The sequence below is a fragment of the Amborella trichopoda genome, chromosome 2 (assembly GCF_054954075.1).
Source record: "Amborella trichopoda isolate Santa Cruz 75 chromosome 2, AtrichopodaSantaCruz75HAP2 v2.0, whole genome shotgun sequence".
Classification (NCBI taxonomy): Eukaryota; Viridiplantae; Streptophyta; class Magnoliopsida; order Amborellales; family Amborellaceae; genus Amborella; species Amborella trichopoda.
The window spans coordinates 52003858-52023418 of NC_142337.1; the positions used below are offsets into that span (position 1 = coordinate 52003858).

At 36.7% G+C, this 19561-nt stretch overlaps 2 protein-coding genes across 10 annotated transcripts in view; one reads left to right on the forward strand and one right to left on the reverse strand.

Moving 5' to 3' along the window:
* LOC18431545 (helicase-like transcription factor CHR28) overlaps window positions 1–2920 on the forward strand; it is a 38335-nt gene extending 35415 nt beyond the window's left edge. For all 5 annotated transcript variants that reach the window (XM_088858514.1, XM_088858516.1, XM_088858515.1 and 2 more), the window contains 3 exons: window positions 108–731; window positions 880–1089; window positions 2213–2920. In XM_088858514.1, coding sequence (XP_088714640.1) covers window positions 108–731; window positions 880–1089; window positions 2213–2317 — 939 coding nt within the window. In that variant the 3' untranslated portion in view covers window positions 2318–2920. The remainder of the gene's footprint in view (window positions 1–107; window positions 732–879; window positions 1090–2212) is intronic.
* Window positions 2921–14492: 11572 nt separating this feature from the next.
* DFL2 (Auxin-responsive GH3 family protein) lies at window positions 14493–17666 on the reverse strand. Of its 5 annotated transcripts, none has more exons than XM_011624018.3 (4): window positions 17213–17665; window positions 17040–17141; window positions 15805–16616; window positions 14493–15175 (listed from the first exon to the last, which is right to left on the reverse strand). In XM_011624018.3, exons 1-4 carry the CDS (start codon window positions 17518–17520, stop codon window positions 14637–14639), a joined length of 1761 nt encoding a protein of 586 aa, XP_011622320.1. In that variant the 5' UTR covers window positions 17521–17665; the 3' UTR covers window positions 14493–14636. The 5 variants fall into 5 exon arrangements, with proteins under 5 accessions (XP_011622320.1, XP_088714645.1, XP_088714646.1 ...); XM_088858519.1 differs by having other exon boundaries at window positions 14493–15165; window positions 17213–17600; XM_088858520.1 differs by having other exon boundaries at window positions 14493–15165; window positions 17018–17141; window positions 17213–17578.
* Between the last annotated feature and the right edge of the window lie 1895 nt (window positions 17667–19561).

Sequence of the window (19561 nt, forward strand, 5' to 3'; positions counted from 1 at the left end):
ATCTCATTGTTTGGATCCTCTGTGGGAATCTTCTTTGTGTCTCCCACTGGCTTGCCATTTTGGAACCTTTGTTGTCTAGTCAATTTGTTCCCTGTTCTTTATTGTAGGATTCACCGGAGGATGCTGTGGTGACAATCTGCGGTCACGTTTTCTGCAACCAGTGCATACGTGAACACCTTACAACCGATGAAAATATTTGCCCTGCAGCTCAATGTGGGGCTCAATTGAGTACGACCTCAATATTTTCTAGAGCCACACTGAGCAGCTGTATCTTTGATCAGTCTGACAATGGTGGTTTCCCTTGTCATCCTGGACAGCTTGAGCCATTTGAAACAAATGCAGAACTGGGTCTTTCATGCAATTCTTCAAAAATCAAAACTGCTATTGAGATTCTCCAATCACTTTCTAAACCAAAGCTGCAAAATACAGAATTCAGTTCCAGGGAGTCTTGTCATGAAATGGTTTGTGCTGTTGAGAAGCACGCTAACTCTGTAGAAGCGGGAGGATATTTGAAGTTGCATGGTGGGACACATATGACTGTGGATAAGCATTCAGACATGAAGCTTGTAAAAGTAGCAGAGAAAGCTATTGTCTTTTCCCAGTGGACAAGGATGCTGGACTTGCTTGAAGTTCCATTGAAAGATTCTTGTATACAATACAGGAGACTGGATGGAACTATGTCTGTGGTTGCAAGGGATAAGGCTGTGAAGGATTTCAACACTCTTCCTGAGGTTGTCATCATTTTATTTCAAACTTTTCAGTTTTTCACTATAAACTTATTTGGTCGAATAACTTTAGGATTTGGACTGTTGGCCTCTCTCTCTCTCTCTCTCTCTCTCTCTAATCGGACTTAGCATTGGCTGTTCAATTTTTTGTTAGGTGACTGTTTTGATTATGTCTCTGAAAGCTGCTAGTCTTGGCTTGAACTTGATTGCTGCCAGCCATGTTATTCTTATGGACCTGTGGTGGAATCCGACAACTGAGGATCAGGCTATTGATAGAGCACACCGAATTGGTCAGACCCGTCCTGTTACTGTTTCTCGGTTGACAGTCAAAGATACTGTTGAAGATCGCATTTTAGCTCTTCAGGTGTGTAATTTATCAATTCTCTTGGATGATGATGTGGTAACTGTGGCCTGTTTTATATCACTATGCTACTTACTTTATATCAAAGTTTAGCCAGCATAAAATTGACGAAACTTGAATGGTTCTTGCATGGAACATCTGGAATTAGTTATTTTTTTTTAGCTCTCGAAATTCCATTTGTTACTGCCAAGATCTATTCCTTTTATGCCCCCAAAACAACCAGCTCATCTGCCATCAATTTAACATCCCTGCAAAGATGTGAATCTCAGCAATGCAAAGTTTTGATAATAAATCATGTAACTCTGCAAAAATTTCCCAAAGTTTCCATGGAGTTAGAGAATTCCCATCTATCATTTAGTTAACATTTAAAGAGCTGCCTTGATAAAGATAACCTTAGCAGTTCAACACTGATAAAAGCCACATTTGCCTCTTACCCATTGAAAATCAATAACTCTGAATTAGATGGCTTGTGTGTCACAAAGTTCAAGGATTTGTTTTTTCTTTTTTGAACTTTGAACCTAGTCAATGGCACTCTTACAACCATCGGATATGAAATCTGATGGACAATGACAGTGGAAATTGTAAATGGTCTCTTTGTGTACTTTTCTGCTTAATAATTATGTACATGTGTGAGTGACTACTCTTTATTCAGGAATGAGCATCTTTATGCAATGCAGAATGATGCTGTAAGTGAAACCTATGCTAGGGTGTAGGTTCATACCACCAGTCTCATCAGGATGTTATTCAGATCAGTATATTGGGATGGGGGGAAGGTGTATTTCATGGGTGGTTTTTCATTAGACCCAAGGGTCCATCTCCATGCAAACGTAATCCATTTTCTCATGGGGCCTCTTGAACATTGGTTTCATTTAGAATTTTTCTTCTCATACAATTATAAAGAACGAGGTTCAGGTTCATGATTCAAGTCTGATGTTGAAAACCATCTGGAGGGAAGAACGGAATGTTGAGGACAGTGGGGTAGTCAAGGTTCATATGCCATGTCATTGTGGGAAAAATGGTTTTGTTGCCCTTTTATTTGCTGAACAATGACAGTGGAAACTGTAAATATGTACCTGGACATGCTCTTTTTGACTGCAAGTATGATTTTGTAAATGGGGTTTTGCAGGAAAAGAAAAGAGAAATGGTAGCTTCTGCATTTGGAGAAGACGAGAATGGCGGCCATAGAACAAGACTAACTGTAGAGGATTTGAAGTATTTGTTCATGGTTTAATTGGGTTTGAGAGAGGGTTTTACTCGCCATGATACCCATCACCTTGATTCATGGAGCAAGTGTTTATGGCTACACAAAGTTCATTGAAAGATGGTTCAAAGGTATCACGACCACTCCCAATAAAGTACATGCTACAGTTGGAGGTATCACGACTGTTCGGTACTTCATGCCATTCTTTGCTATCTTCATATTTATTTTCCCCATTTTCTTCTCCAGAAGTGGGTAACCTGAGTCTGAGGCAAGCGTCTCTACCCCGTTCATTCATAATTTTCGTTTTTCTTTTCATACATTTTATTTTGAGTACAGATTCTTGGCGTCGGGTTGGCTGCAAATGGTTAGCTCACAGCAGCCATGGTTGCAGAGTGAATGTACTTTTGTGAGAGAGAGATAGAGAGAGAGGGGGGAAGAGAAATTTTGTTACCACCTGTTTATAGCCATTACTGAACCTGTAGATTCTTTGGCAGTAATTTTTTGCTGACATAGCATCTCTTTGTATATGACAAAGCCAACAATGTTGGTCTGAAGGATGTTGGACGTACAAACTGAACTGGCTATAATCTTTCTTACACCATTATAAATTTGAGATGAGTGCATTCTTTCTAAGTAACAGTTTTCTAATCTTTGGTGCATCCTGAATTTCTTTTCTCCTCTAATTGTGATATACAATCCAAGGAGAGTATGCTTCAAATCAGTGTTTTAAACAAGGGATTGGTGCGCAGAATCGGGTATTGCAAAAACTGGTCTGGATCGGTGAATCAGCGGTTTGGATTGCCATTTGATTGTGTTGAAAAACTAGTGAAACGGCAAAAAAACGTGTAAAAATAATGAACCGGCCAAAAACCGGTTTGGATTGGTGCATTGGCATTTCTACTATAGTAAAACAACTTTTTTACTATAGCAAATTGCTGGTTTTTTTATAAACCCAGACAATTTCCTGTATATTGACAAAATTGGCACGGGGTGACCAATTCTCACTTCAGACCAGGAGATTCCATGTGACCTAATGTTTTTTAAATCACTGCTTTAAATCATGAAAAATTGTTTCATGTAAGCTGGACCGCATTTTTACATATGCAGTCCAAAAAGTGTAAAGCATCCATCTTAAAGATGGTGTTCCATCTAAAAATCATAGAAACTAAAGGTCCAAATGTTTTTTTATTAGAATTATTATTTTTAGTCTTTAAAATTTATTTATTTATTCATATTCATCATTTCCATCTTAATCTCCATCTTAGAGATTACATGTCCATAAAAATTAAGTCTTAAAATCCATCTCAAAAATAAATTTAATAAGAGACTCACATTTCTATTTATGCGGGCTTGGCCGCATCATATGGCTATGGAAGATTCCATTGGGTCCGTGATTCCAGATTCCACGTACCCAGAGAGATCAAATAATTTCGATGACCACTTTTAATGCTTTAGTAAGTGTAAATGTGTAATATAAGAGATAGGAGTGGGTTTTTTTCACCATTTTGGTGATATTTACAAGGAAATGTAGAATGATTTACTTTCAATAAGTATAAAATTGAGTAGTTGGGGATGTGTCATTAATTGGACATAAAATTCAAAATAAATTTTTTCGAATAATTTTGACTTCTTTGTGCAAAAAGTGAGTACTTATTGTTCATTCACTTTCTCTAGTAAAGCATCTAAGGGTATTTTTTAGGAACCCAAATATTGGTGTTGTCACTTCATCCATCCATTTACTAATATCAAGCAGGGGAAAAGAGGCTCTTAAGTTTGACCATAAACAATATTTCAAATAGATTAGGAGTTAAGTTTGACCATAAACAATATTTCAAATAGATTAGGAGTTAGCTTTTTTAAAGTATTAATGAGGTTTTTTTCAACATTTTGGTGATATTTACAAAGAACTGTAGAAAGATATCATTTGCTTTTGGTATACAAAAAAAAACATAGAATTGAGTGGTTGGGATGTGTCATTTATTGGGTATAACATCCAAAATAAAATTTCTCAAATATTGTGGCATGCTGCAGTATATCATATTTCACCTCCAATGGGTAAAATAATTTTGACTTCTTTGTGTTAAAAGTGAATACAATTCCTATTTACAAAACTAATATGATGGCACTCATTCTCTTTCTACCCACTTATCAAGCAAAACATAACGTTTCAACTTGCCAATAGTGCTCTCATGGGAGCTTATTGTTCATTCACTTCCTCTAGTAAAGCATTTCCAAGCTTAGTTTTTAGGAATCCAAATATTGGTGTTGTCGCTTCATCCATCCATTTACTAACATCAAGGAGCGGAAAAGAGGTTCTTAAGTTTGAATGATTAGGAGTTAGCTTTTTGAAGGCATTAGTGAGGTTAGTTATTAATAGTTTTGAAAGTATTAGTGAGGTAGTTGTTTATGGCGACCTTGGAAACCACAATATGATGATTAGGATGTAGGGTGCTATCACCACAACCCCAAACCTTTTCGATGAATTATTAGATCTAAGGGTTTAAAAACTCCAAATCTACTTTTTCTTTTTTTGAAAAATAGATCCCAACCGGTCAAAAGAGTTCAAAGAGTTCTCTTAAATCTTGAGTAATTCTTTTAATCGAGGAAATAAGTTTACAATGTGCTTTTGCAGGAGCGTGCCGTATATGCTCTGTCAACCCAAAATCAAAAACCGTAATGACCTTTCAGTATAATACATGCTCTTTCAACTCAATATAGAAAAATATAAAGACCTTACGAATATCACGAGTTCTAGGAAAGGAAACAGCCCCCAAAAAATAATGTTTGCCCACCAAATGAAGGGGCAAAAAAAAAAGACAAACCTTCCAAAAAAAAAATTCACGCACTAGGGTGGAATAAAAACCTTTTATTGTTTGTAGTTGTTCAACAACTCATAATCATTATTTTTCTTTTTAAACATTATGTATATGGTGTTGTTAAAGTCGTTGTTCATCATCATCATAGTATTTTTCCAATTAATTGGGGTCAGCATGATGACGTTGAAGTGATTATCAAAATTTCATATTGATAAATTGTTAGAAAAATCATAAGTAACCCCTAAAATGAACTTTGTAGACATCTTTTCTCTCTATTCTTTTAGTATCACACTCCAGATTCAAACACTGTTTTTTCTTGTATTTACCTACATTAAAAACTCAAAAAAATTGAGACTAAAATGTCGTTCTTCTCTCTCACGCTCTCTACCCACCCTATCTCTCTTTCTCTCTCTCTATTCGCCCTCACTCTTTCTCTTTCTAGATGCATTCTCTCTACTCCCTCTCTCTACCTGCCCTCTTTCACTTATCTACCCGACCCCTCAATCTCTCTTTCTCTCTCTATCCACCTTTCTCTCTTCCTTTCTCTATGTATTTGCTCCCTCTCTCTCCTCTCTCTTTCTCTCTCTCTAGAGAGAGATTTTGGGAGAGTAGAAAAAATGGGCCGATAGAGATTGTGAGAGAGAGGAGAAAAATTGATATCTCTTCCAATCTCTTTCTATGTTTTTTGCTCTCTCCCAAAATCTCTCTAGATAGAGGTGGGTAGAGAGGGTGGGTAGCGAGAGAGGGCATGTGGGGAGAGGATGGAAGAGAGGGTGGGTAGAGAGAGAGAAGAAGGGCTTTTTAGTTTCAATTTTTTTGATTTTTGGACTGGGGAAGTAATATAAGAAAAAATGATCTTTGAGTTTAAGGTGTGATACTAAAAATATTGCGCTGGAAGATGTTTAAAAAGTTTATTTTGGAAAAATATCTATAATTTTCCGTATTTTGCCAGCAAGTGTATAGTATATACCCTTGGCCATACATGGCCTGAGTTTTGTATAATATGCGATTTCGATTTGATTGGTAACGTTAGGCTTCATGAAAGAAGCTCTAGTAAATAAATAGCGAATGAGACAAAGGAGATCCTTTGGATGGGCCTGCAAGTGTATAGTATACCCTTGGCCATACATGGCCTGAGTTTTGTATAATATACGATTTCGATTTGATTGGTAACGTTAGTCTTCATGAAAGAAAATGAAGACTTTGGTTTTTTTTTTTTTTAAAAAAAATGAATAAAAATATATTTATTATTTTATAATTCTATAGACTTAATGTTAGAAAATCCTCAATTGATCACCTCCATTGGATATAAATAGAAAATGCAACCCCAAAAGTAGTGTATCCATTTTCAAATATTCACAAGTCCACCAGATTTGCTTTATTTTTGGAGCTCCAAATTTCATATTTCTGAGTGAAAATAAATTTCAAGGCCATTAGAGGGGTTTCTAGTATCCAAACTGCATTTTACCCTTAGGGTTTCACATGTGACTTTACTATTTAAAGCAATGCACATAATTGTAAATGTTCACAATTAAATTGCTCGAGCTTAGGCTTCAATTGTTAAGATCAGTGTTAGAAAACTCGTCGAGTCGAACCGGATCGCCCAATTTGACTCGAGAATCGGCACTGCCGTGCCAATTCCAACAAACAACATAGAACTACCCGTGTCTAGAGAGAACATGACGATTCTGAACAATGAATCGCCCGAGTCACGGTAGCAGACACGGGTGAATAGTAAAAAGCAGTGTGTATCATCAAAATATGGAATTTTTTGATCATTTTTTTGCTTTTGCAGGCTTTTGATCGAATCATTCAGGCTTTATCTTTAACTTTTTAGCCTTATTGTTCGATATATTGGAGTTGCAACTATTATTTTTTATCAAAAATCGTCGAATTTATGAAGAACATGGTTTTTATTTATTTATCCACCATTTCTTAGATTTCAAACAAAATAGGGCATTATTTTTTATCAAATCAAGGGGTTATTAATCTTGAGAGTGTTATTCAGAAGAAATTATTCAGGATTTAAGATTATTTTGGTCGATTACAAGTCAGATTTGAGTTTGAAGTCACGATTGTAGAAAAACACGTAAGAACTTCTTTTTTCCACCATTTAATCGATTGTAATCAATTTTTAGCAAATAATTTGTTCATAGTATAGGGTTTTGATTCTTTATAGTGATATTTATCATAAAATGTATCCAATTTGATCTATTTTGTTTGATTTGAGCTGGATTTTTGAGGTCGAGCCATTGTTGTTAGGTTGGGTCTGTGTTTTTTTTTTTTTCCGCCATTTAATCGACTTCGAACTGTTTTTAGCAAATTTTGTGTTCATATAATGGGGTTTTAATTCTTTATGATATTATTCAAAAATATTTGTATCTTATTTCTATTTTTTGGTCGATTTGTAGTGGATTTTTTATTTTGAGTCATGGTTTTGTGAAGAACAAGTAGGGTTTTTTTTTTTCCCTGACAAACTACAAATATGAGACAAATTGAAGCACCATTATGAATTATTGTAGAGGGTTTTTTAAGGTAATATTGTTCTTCATATGATTTTGGGTGTAATTTATCGGATTAAGCAATTTTTATTGCTCAAGTTCTCAAGAAATGGAGTTGTGGCTGCGTTTTTAAAAAATGAAAATTTGATGATCGATTTTTTTTAAAAACCGTGATTTTCTGAAAAATTGTGAAAATCGTGACCATGTTTTGATTATCATGGGGAATTAAACTGTATTTTTCATTTTTATTGTTAAATTTTTAATGCAAAAGATTGTATGTTCACAGATAAAATGTATGTATATTATTGATAAATATTTTATCATTATATTATCTTAAATGACTATATCATTGTAAATATTATTTGTGGCATGTATGTATATTATTGGTATTAAATGTATGAATATCATTGTAAACAAATCATGACATGTATGATAATTATATTATCTTGTATTTTTAAATTTTATTGTTAAATTTTTAATGCAAAAAAAGTATGTTGATACATAAAATATATGTATATTTTTGTAATTGAGTTGTAGGACTATTTGTGCTCATTTTAATTTTGGGATTGTGCCCACATATTGTTATATACTTGCTGGAAACTAATCCACAATTGAAGAAGGTGAGGAAGATCTTAAAGAAGATGATGAGTAGCATGAAAGAGGAAGCAGCCCGCCAACATATCCGTAATTTGTCGGAGAGTTCAGTGCTAGTGCACTTAATAAGGGAGAGTGGGAAAGGGATCCAAGGGAAAATGAGAGAAATGAAAATTCTTAGGCCACCCTATCCCAACCAATTATTCACACATCGTGTCCCAACAGCAAGAGGGTAAGGACGAGCATGACAGTGTAGGTGAGCATGAAGGATGGACAAGCTTCGAGGATTTCAGATTAGGAGCGTAACAAAACACCAACAATCAGGGATTTGGGTATAGTCAAGTGCCCACTAATTTGGATGATTCATTTTTAGATCGAGTTAATGAATTGTCATGCGAATTCAATCAATGGCACCAGTGTGACCAAGATGAAGAACGATGTCATCAGTCATTTTATTTTTAGGTCGTATTTTACGAATTGTATGCTTTATTGTAATCCATGTATGATGATATACTTAATCCATGATAATTATCCTTTTATGTGATGTAAATTAAATGGTAAACAGTTGTTTATGCAAGGAAATAACATATCAATATTTACATATTAACATATCAATATTTACATATTCATGCAAAAAAATGAAAATTCTTAATGGAGTACCCCTATTTCTTATTGGATTCCTAAAAAATAATATTTATAATGAATTTTAATAATTTTTTCGGATTTTTTTAAAGCTTAATCCGACTGATTCGGCCGATTATCGTTTTGGATCGCCGATTCACCGATTTGGATGGATTTTTAAGGTGCCCGATTCGGGACACCGATCCGTTTTTTAAACCACTGGTTAAGATAGAAAGCGAAGCGGTACGACATAACCCCATCAAAAAAATGTAATTTTAGCACTAAAAAATCTCCAAATTGATCATCTTTTTATAAGTTAATTATGGATATAGAAAAAAGGATTTCATTTCCTGAAAGTGCCATATCTTGTGACATATCTGCCAAATCTGCGGAGCATCAAATTTTAAAACCATGAGCATAAAAAAATTCTAAGGCCATCGCCAGAGTTTCAAGTTCGAAACCACATTTTCCGATGAAGCTTTGATATGTGGCTTCACTTTTCAATATGAAGCCTTATATAATGTTTAGACCTTGGGGTCACGCACATTTCACATTGAAAATGATCCATGGACCAATATAAGGATCAAGCCTACTCTCCTCCCTCAGATGTCCATAATATAGTTTATTGATCATGTTCACATGTGAATTCTTATTTTACTTTACATGAGCATCATTTGCTGAGTTTTTATGGACGCTCTAATACCATGTAAGAATTTTTGGATAAGGGTTGCTACCACTGTTAATATCTTTTAGAAAAATACGTGGGGGTATTCTAAAAATATTTTGTTACTTTAAAGAAGAAGTGCGCACTCTTTCTTTCTGGAGAGATAAACACAAACACTCAAGGTTTTTCACACACACACACACACACACACATATATATATATATATATATATATATATATATATATATATATATACATCTCTCTCATTTCATAGGTTAAGCACAATTACATCCACTGGTTGCACACAAGTTACATACACTGGTTACATCAACAGGTTGCACATACTTCATGACATGATGCCCATATATTGCTATCTGGTTACATCCACAGGTTGCACATATCTCATGACATGATGCCCACATATAGGCGTCTACATCATTTATGCAACTACCCACGACTCACAACTCACAAACCTGATTAGATAACTCCAACTACCCATTACCTACAAAGTTACGTGATCTGATAATTCTTACAAAATAACCGCCCACTAACTCCACATAGAGAGAGATAACTACCCATGACTCTACTTAGAGAGTGATAAGAAGGACACGGACATGAACCCTACATCTCCTATTATTTTGCATTATTATCTGCAACATCTACTTAGAGAGAGAGAGATAAGAAAGACACGATCACATACCCCACATCTCCTATTATTTAGCATCATCTTCAACATCATCATCATCAGAGTTTTTTCCCAACTAATTGAAGTCAGTTATGCAAATCTATTCCGCCATCCTACACTATGAAAGGCCATACTCTCAGTGAGACCATAAGTTCATATATCTTTTTGGGGGAAAATGGAGAAATTGGATCTTTGTCCTCTACCCATTTCTCCATTCTGATTAAGGGAAGTCCGACGAGCTTTTTCAAAGCGTCTAGGGGGCTTCGACAAGGAGATCCACTCTCCCCTTTTTTCTTCTCCATTTATGCGAAATGCTTCAGTATTTTGATTTAGAATATTGAAGCTTCATTCAGTGTTTCTGGCTTCTCGATCTCTACAGTGGGCCCAACCATCTCTCATCTTCAATATGCAGACGATACCCTCATTCTTTGTGATGCTTCTAAGGTTCAGATTGCTAATTTGGTCTGCTTTTTTGATATTTGTGAGGCTGCTCTGGGGGTTAAAGTTAATTATCACAAAACCATGTTAATTAGAGTTAACTGTCCCTCTGACTTCACTTTCTCTTTAACTTCTCGTATGGGTTGTAAGGTCGGATCCTTCTTTTTTACTTATTTGGGGACTCCTATTACTGATTCTAGGCCCTTTGCTTCAGTTTGGGATAAGGTCATTCAAAGAGTTCAGTTCAAGCTAAAGCCCAAGACCTATCTTTAGGTGGTAGAGTCACCTTATTGCGGTTCTGCCTAGCAAATTTGCTAGTTTTTATGATGTCACGCCTCCATATGCCTTCATCTATCATTAAAAAGATTGAAAAATTGATGCGCAACTTCCTATGGGGGACTTTGGGGGCTAAATGGAAATATCATCTTCTTTGATGGGATCGAGTTTGCACTCCTAAATGTGAAGGGGGTTTGGGCATTTGCAAGTATAAATTCATGAACGAAGCCTTACTCTACAATTGGTGGTGGAGGTCTTTTCACTGCCAGGATTAGCTTTGGTTTACGACTCTCTCTACAAAGTATAGAATGGACAAACATGGGTTATGGTTGGGAGGTCGTCGAGCTAATGAGGGGTCCTTTTTGTGGAAGCTAATTTCCAGATGCAAACCTATGATTGCTCTACATTTTCGGTGGGCAGTGGGTAATGAATTCATGACCTTCTTTTGGCACCAAAAGGGGCTTGGAGATACCCCCCTCAAGTTTATTTTCCCGAACCTCTTTGCTAAAGTCTCTCTACCAGATGCTTCGATAGCTAGTATTGTGGATCTAAGTGGCTTCAAACTAGCTTGGCATATTTCTTTCCCCTATAATAGACTCAATGGTGATGTTTTTCTACAGTAGCTACAACTATTACAACGTTTGAAGTCCGTTTATATTTCTAGAGTGGTGGGGGATGAGTTAGTGTGGGAGCTTGAAAACGATGGTATGTTCTCAGTCAAATCTTGCTATAAATTCTTCTTCCATGGTAGATGGCGATGGTTTTTACCTTGTGAGGTTAAGGTCTGGAAATAGCCTCTATCCCATATAAGGTTTAGGTTTTTATCTGGCTGGCTTTACAAAATAAAACTTTAACGATAGACGACCTGATTAAGAGAGGTAAAATACTCCCCAACATTTGTTTAATGTGTAAACTTGACGGTGAATCAGGGAATCATCTGTTCATCCACTGCCATGTTGCTTCGAAAGTGTGGTATTGGCTCCTTCACTTACTTGGGTCCCATGCTACTATCCCAATGTCGGTGCAAGGCATTGTTTCCCAATTTTAATTCCTTCATTTGCCACTTGGGAATTCTCTTCTATGGTGCATTGCTCGTGGAGTGGTTTTTGTGGGAAATTTGGAAAGAAAGGAATAGACATACCTTTGATGGTACTAGCCTCCCCTTTGACCGTCTCCTTGAAAAATGTCAAACTATCTGAAATTGGTTTTTTGTTGCAAAGGAAGGCTTGGGTATTTCTCAGATGGATGATCGAGTTAATATGTAGAATCTGTTCCTCTTGGATAAGGTAAAGATGAGACCCAAAAGCTATTGGACTTCATCGGATCCTGGATGTTTCAAACTAAACTTTGACGGTAGTTATCTTGGGAATCCAGGCCCTACAGGCATCGGGGGTGTCTTAAAAAATAATTTGGGAGAAATCATCTTTACCTATGCGGGTCCTTTTGGCACAACCACGGCTAACCATGCTGAACTTGCCTCTCCACTGCAAGGGAATTAAATGATTTATCTTTAGAAATTTGGGAGCTGCTTGTATTTGTAAAGAAGATTCTTTAAATGTTGTTAACTGGTGCAGGAAGGAGTCTCACATCCCTGGAGTCTTCGAGCTCTTTGGTTAGAGATTATGGACCTGTCTGCTCATTGTTCCTTTTCTTTCTCTCATGTTTACTGTGATGCCAATAGTTTAGTAGATTCCTTGGCTAAAGGAGGTATGTCCTTGCTTACTTTATTAGTTTCGCCAGATGTAATCTCTTTTGAGTAATTTTCTTAATAAAGTTGGAATATTTGTCAAAAAAAAGTTCATATATCTTTTCTCACTTTGTTTTATATGCATTACCATAATTTAGGATTCCCATATTTTTGTTTAGACAGTTTGAATCAACTAAAATTAAAAATTTTACCTGTATAACTGTATGAAATAACTACAGCCTTTACCTAGGGAAAGTATGTGTCTATGTAGTACATACATAATTGCTGCACCATATGGTGTACTACATCAGTGCACTTATTCATCCACCATTTATTAGGGTTGGCACTGGGCTGCACGGCCCAGCATGGTCAACAAACTTACCATCCATCAGATGAAACAGATGACAAATACCCTTTCAAAATTTGAGAGAGACAGAGAGAGTGGATTGTTCGTTTTGTCAGTAGATTCATAAATGATAGATAAAAACTAATTGCAAACAAACTACAATAGAAATTTGTATTTTGGAGAGAGAGAGAGAGAGAGAGAGAGAGAGAGAAAATTTGTGTTGTCTATTTATAAGTCGTGCTAAAGAAGCAACGCATGGTGGATCCATTGAGTATGCTCAACAAGACCGGGTCACCAGTGCACCTAGGCGTCTTGAACTGGCTCATGGCTCCCCCCCTTACTAATAAAATGCTCCAATATCTTCCTAAATGTCCCCTCTTCCACTATGCAAAGCTCCAATGGCCCTATGTCATTATCCCTCCTCGAAACCTTGTAACTTTCATATGCAAATGCCTCATCCATCTCTCTACAACCCGCACTCTGATATCATGTTGAAATTTTATGGACGCTCTAATACCATATAAGAATATTTGGATAAGGGCTGATACCACTGTTATTATCTTTTGGAAAGATGCGTGGGAGTATTCTAAAAATATTTGGTTACTTTAAAGAAGAAGTACGCACTCTTTCTTTTTTGGAGAGATAAACACAAACATTCAAGGTTTTTCACATATATCTCATTTCACAAGTTAAGCACAATTACATCCACTAGTTACACACAAGTTACATACATTGGTTATATCCATAGGTTGTACATATCTCATGACATGATGCCCATATATAGTCGTCTACATCAGTTATGCTACTACCCACGAGTCACAAACGTAATTAGATAACTCCAACTAGCCATTACCTACAAAGTTACATAATCTGATAATTCTTACAAAATAACTACCCACTAACACCAAATAGAGAAAGATAACTACCCATGACTCTACTTAGAGAGAGATAAGAAGGACACAGATATGGACCCTATATCTCCTATTATTTTGCATTATTCTTATAAACATCAACTTAGAGAGAGAGAGAAATAAGAATGACATGAATACGGGCCCCACATCTCCTATTATTTTGCATCATCTTCAACATCATTATCATCATCATCAGAGCCTTTTCTCAACTAGTTGAAGTCAGTTATGCGAATCTATTCCGCCATCTTGCACTATGAAAGGTCATATTCTCAATGAGACTATATGGTCATATATCGTTTTTCACTTTGCTTTATATGCATTACCATAATTTAGGATTCCCACATTTTTGTTTAGATGGTTTGAATCAACTAAAATTGAAAATTTTACTTGTATAATTGTATGAAATAACTACAGCCTTTACTTAGAGAGAGTATATGTACATGTAGTACATACATAATTGCTGCACCATATGGTGTACTACATCAGTACACTTATTCATCCACCATTTATTAGGGCTGGCAATGGGCTGTGCGACCCAGCTCGGTCAGGCCTCATACTTACCATCCATCAGATGAAACAGATGGCAAATACCCTTTCAAAATTTGAGAGAGAGAGAGAGGGGATTGTTGGTTTTGTCAGTAGATTCATAGACGATGGACAAAAACTAATTGTAAACAAATTACAATAGAAATTTGTAGTTTGGAGAGATAGATTCATAAACGATGGACAAAAACTAATTGTAAACAAATTACAATAGAAATTTGTAGTTTGGAGAGAGAGAGAGAGAGAGAGAGAGAGATTTTTGTTGTCTATCTATAAGCCGTGCTAAGGAAGCTACGCATGGTGGATCCATTGAGTATGCTCAACAAGACCGGGTCACTAGTGCACCTAGGCATCTTGAACTGGCTCATGGCTCCCCCCTTACTAATAAAATGCTCTAATATCTTCCTAAATGTCCCCTCTTCCACTATGCAAAGCTCCAATGGCCCTATGCCATTATCCCTCCTCGAAGCCTTGTAACCTTCATCTGCAAACGCCTCATCCATCACTCTACAACACTCCTTTAACAACCACTCTTCTTCTTCTTCCTCATGACCACAAAGCTCCCAATAAACAACATAGTGACCAGGTGAGGCTGATAAGTCAGCATGGCTTGTGAAATCGACCAACTCGGCTCGGCTGAGGAACCGAGACCCCCTCTCTACAGCGAGCTGCAAGTCTTTCTCAGTGTTCTTGTCTATGGTTAGAGTGAGAATGAGCTTTCTTCGACCCACGAAGCTCAGCTTGGGCGAGCCATTATGGAAACCTACCACTTGCACAACGTCCCCTAGCCTATACCTGTAGAGTCCTAGGAATACATAACACCAACAGTTAGCTGTTTTTCTTTCACTTCTTTTTCATTTTTGTTTTGGGACCCGGTTTTTATGCGGCCAAGCCCGCATATCTAAAAATGCAGGTCTCTTAATAAATATATTTTTGAGATGGATTTTAGGACTTAATTTTTAAGTACATGTAATCTCTGGCATGGAGATCATGAATATGAAAAAATAAATAAAACTTCTAGTAAAAAAACATTTGGATCGTTAGCTTCTTTTGTTTTCATGTGGAACACCTACTAGCATCCATCTTTAAGATTGATGCTTTACAATTTCTTGACCGCATATATAGGAATGCGGTCCAGCCCGCATGAAACAATTTTTCTTCTTTTTTTTTTTTTTTGGGTAATTCAATAGGGAAAACAGACGCTTATGGCTGTTTCAAATAGTTTAGGAGTTTGTGGCCCATGCCCTACATTTTTCTAGGGCCCGTGCGGAGCACTACAAGTTGTAAACACAGCTTGTGGTTACTCCGATAGATACGACAGAGTCCAATTTAGAAAAAATAGAGAGACAGAGTAAGAGGGAAAGTGATGCATATAAATAGAAAGAGGAAGGGAATGGAGAGAGAGAGAGAGAGAGAGAGAGGAGCCTGCCTCACCTGTAAAAGTGGTGACCACAACTTCATACTCGCCCCCCACTTGAACACCTCCCATCCCCACAGGTCTCCCTTCATCAAAATCATCAACCCCTACCGCAAAACTCGTCCTCCTAAAAAGTGGAATAAACTCAAAATAAGCCAAGTTAGGGACCACAACAAAGGTAACCCTCTCAGGGGGCTCTGTAGGCTCAATATTCACCCCAATCCAACACTCTGATGCACCATATTCTGCACTAACAAGAGGCAAATCCCCTGAATAATGCCTCAACTTCTTCACATATGGTTGCATGGCACCAGTCATTATAGAATAAACATACTTTGCATTAGGCCAAAGCTTTGGAATGACACCAAACCAATCATCCAGCCCATTGCACCTCTCTTCTATGGACCGAGCCAGCTCCGGGTCCAAAGTAAACGAGCCGACTACGGCTCGTCTTAGTTCGGGTGAAGTGATTCTTGGGCTCAGGGTTCCATCTCTTATGTCTGTGCAAAGTTCTTGCCATGATTGCTCAAATGCTTTGAAGGCCTGGACTAAGGCAAAGGAGAAGGTGGAGCTCAGGAATTCAACTTGATTGGAGTAGAGGAGACCAAAGAGGAGATGGCAATATGTGGCTTGTTTGTGATCTGTGGCGTTAATGACTTCATCTGGGCTACAGGTGAAGGCCTTTGTTGTTTTCTGCTTTTCTTTGAATTCTTTGCTGGTAAAGTAGTGGGTGGTGGCAGTTGTTACTGGTAAGCCTCCCTTTGTTTTGGTCGGTTTCCGACCGTAAATGAACTCTAGGATTTTGCCTCCACTTCTGATGGGGAACACCCTAAAACCCACCAAAACAAACGTGAGAGAGAGCAATAATGCAAAGAGATAAGAATACTTTTTTATTGCTATTGGTCAAAAGAACACTTCTGAGAGACAGAAAAAGCTAGCGAAGGGAATGACATGAATTAGAAACGTCTGAGAGAGAGAGAGAGAGAGATAATTCCTTTCCGAAAGACAGCAAAAGCAACCAAAAGGAGTGATAAGAAATAGAAATGCTCGAGAGAGAGAGAGAGAAGGAAATTCTTGTTCAAGGTTGTGAACGTTTAGGTTTGATCTTAAAAACTGAAGAGAAAGTTGAGAAATTTGTATTAAAAAAACCTGGATTCTATAAGCATTGTTCAAGGTTGTGAACATTTAGTTTTCATCTTAAAAACTGAAGAGAAAGTTCAGTAAGATTACATAAATTTGTATTGACAAAAACCTGGATCTATAAGCAGCAGCCACCCTGAAGACCTGCACTGAAGACTGAGCACTGTGGCACGTGAAGGGAAGACACTTGGCTCTTCCTTCTGTTGTTCCCGAGCTGAAATGAAGAACAAGAAAGGCATGAGAGAGAAAGAAATACACTGAAAGAAAAGCTCAGGGAGACTGGACCTGAGGGAGAGGGAAGGGATGGGTTTATGAGTGAGAATGGGGGATGCATCCCCATCAGAAATCCTCTTTATGTAAGGCTCAAAATCTGCATGAGTGGCCAGTGGCACACAGCTACTATAACATGCTTCCACATCTGAATCATCAAAATCAAATACACTTGCACTTGCACCAATCCATTTCTTCAAATACTCAGCCCCCAGATTCAACTCAATTATCTCTCTAAGAGTCTCACTCTGCACTTCTTGGGCACGCTCTGTTAAGTTCTCGAACCATTTGATGATCTCTTCTCTCTCCTCGTCCTCACTCATCCTGTGTAAGAACCTAAAAACTAGAAGGAAAACCCCCCATTTCAAAAGTAATGTCCTCTCTTTTTCTCCCTTTGTCTTATATAAATAAATAAAAATGGGCTTCTTCTTCTTCTTTTGTCTTTTCTTTTTTCGGGATTTGAAAAAGGGAAATGGGATTTGGAGTTGGGGTGCCTGTGGATGTTGGTGAGCCCTTCGGTTGGACAAGTACGAATCTATGGCTACCACATAGGAGTGGTTTCCTTATCTGTTTATTTCATGGTGAGAGGTTATCGTGCTGAGGCCTTAAAACAATCAAATTTGGCATAAATAATGTCCAAAGATGATTTTTCCGCGGAAAAATTATTTGTGAGGACCTAAAAATTTATTTTATGTCTAATAATAAAATTTAAAACTTATAAATAGTGTAGACCGAGTAGATCTATAAATACTTGGAAATATTGATAATTGACGGCACAAATAAATGCATTACAAGATGCATTTTTCTTAAGCTTGAAATCTATTTTTTTCACATCTATACATTTGGGAGACCGAGGTTATCAATGCAAGGATTTTTCAACATCCAAATACCCGCTTCCACTTAATTTTTGAGGTGCGCCTCAATTTGATTGTTGAGTGATTTATGTACAAACCCTAAAATTTTTTCTAAAACATGAAATGCTCTATTTATAGGCAGGCAGAAATTATAAAGAAGGCCGATCAACCACTATATTTTTTTTTTTTTCAAAATTTCCCCAAGAAAGAATCCTCTATCTGAATTTTATTTTACTTTTTTAAAAAAATTCATTAGTAGGGCAATGCCCCAAACTTTGGGGCATTGCCCCAAACTTTGGGGCATTGCCTTACTAACAAAAAAAACTTTAAATTTTTTTTTTTTCGATATAAAGATATCCTCGGGCCGAGGGACAATTTTGAAAAAAAAAAAAACAAGTAGACCAACGTTTTTATAATTTCCACCGAACATTTCATATTTAAGAAAAAAATTTAGGGTCGGCATATAAATCACTTTTTAGAGCGTATGTAAACTTTTTCCACGGTGAGATATCTTAGTGAGAGGAAAAGGTTGCATGATAATTGAGATGAGATGAGGGGCGGCGGGCCCCCTTTTGCAGTTGCAATGGTGTTATAAACGGCTCAAGGATACGCAGCAGGTGGGGGTCCACCCAAGTTTGTCGTTTTAAAATGTCGATCGTACTTGGACATGGACAAGGACAAGGCGATAAGGGTTATGCTCTCTCCTTTAACATGGTGGCCAATCGTTTTAACTCGTTGAAGGGACAAGTTTCTCTCTTTTAAGAAGTACTCAAATCTTTATTTTATTTTTGGAAAAGTTATATATACTTTTCGAAAAAGAAAATTTAATTACTGGGGAGTAACGAAAAAATTTAATGCGAATTAATAGTGTGGTATAAATTTTTTTTTTTTTTTTTTTTTTAAAAAAAAAGGAGAGTGGGAATGATTAGAAAGTACAAATTGAGGAAATAGGTACAATTTTCTTTTATTTTTTTAAAGATCTAGTTATTATAGGAATGGAACTTAAAGACAAACACCCCCACTTTCCTAACCACTTGGAGCCTATTCGTGCTATGTAGTAAACCTATGCACACCTTGATATGCAGTGTTACGTTGCTAGTACATGCTTGCCAGCATCATTTCCCCTTAGGCCAAAGCATACAATACACCGCAATTGTAAAATGCACAATTAAGGGGCGCCGCAAAAATCCATCAGTAAAAAAATGTTTTAATGTTTGAAAATCCTCTAATTGATCATCTCGGTATCAAGATGTATGGATATAGGATAAAAAAAAAATGCAAAGTAAAAAATAGTGCATCTTGCAACACATTATCTGAACCGTCCATTTTTAAGATTTTTATATTTTTATAGATCTACTTGATTTGAACTATTTTTGAAGTTCAAAATTTTATAATCAGAGATAAAAATAGATTTTAAAGTCATCCAAAAAACTTTTACTCCAAAATTACATCTTACGATAAAATTTTGATACGCACCTTACTTTGATTGTTTAAGACTGCAACCTTATGC

Coding starts and splice junctions, on each gene's coding strand:
- DFL2 (XM_020665374.2), bottom strand. CDS start 17,520: ATGAGTGAGGACGAGGAGAGAGAAGAGATCATCAAATGGTTCGAGAAC. Junction 16,617..17,017: donor TTTTGTCAATACAAATTTAT/GTAATCTTACTG, acceptor GGTGGGTTTTAG/GGTGTTCCCCATCAGAAGTG. Junction 15,176..15,804: donor TGTGGTCACCACTTTTACAG/GTGAGGCAGGCT, acceptor ATGTATTCCTAG/GACTCTACAGGTATAGGCTA.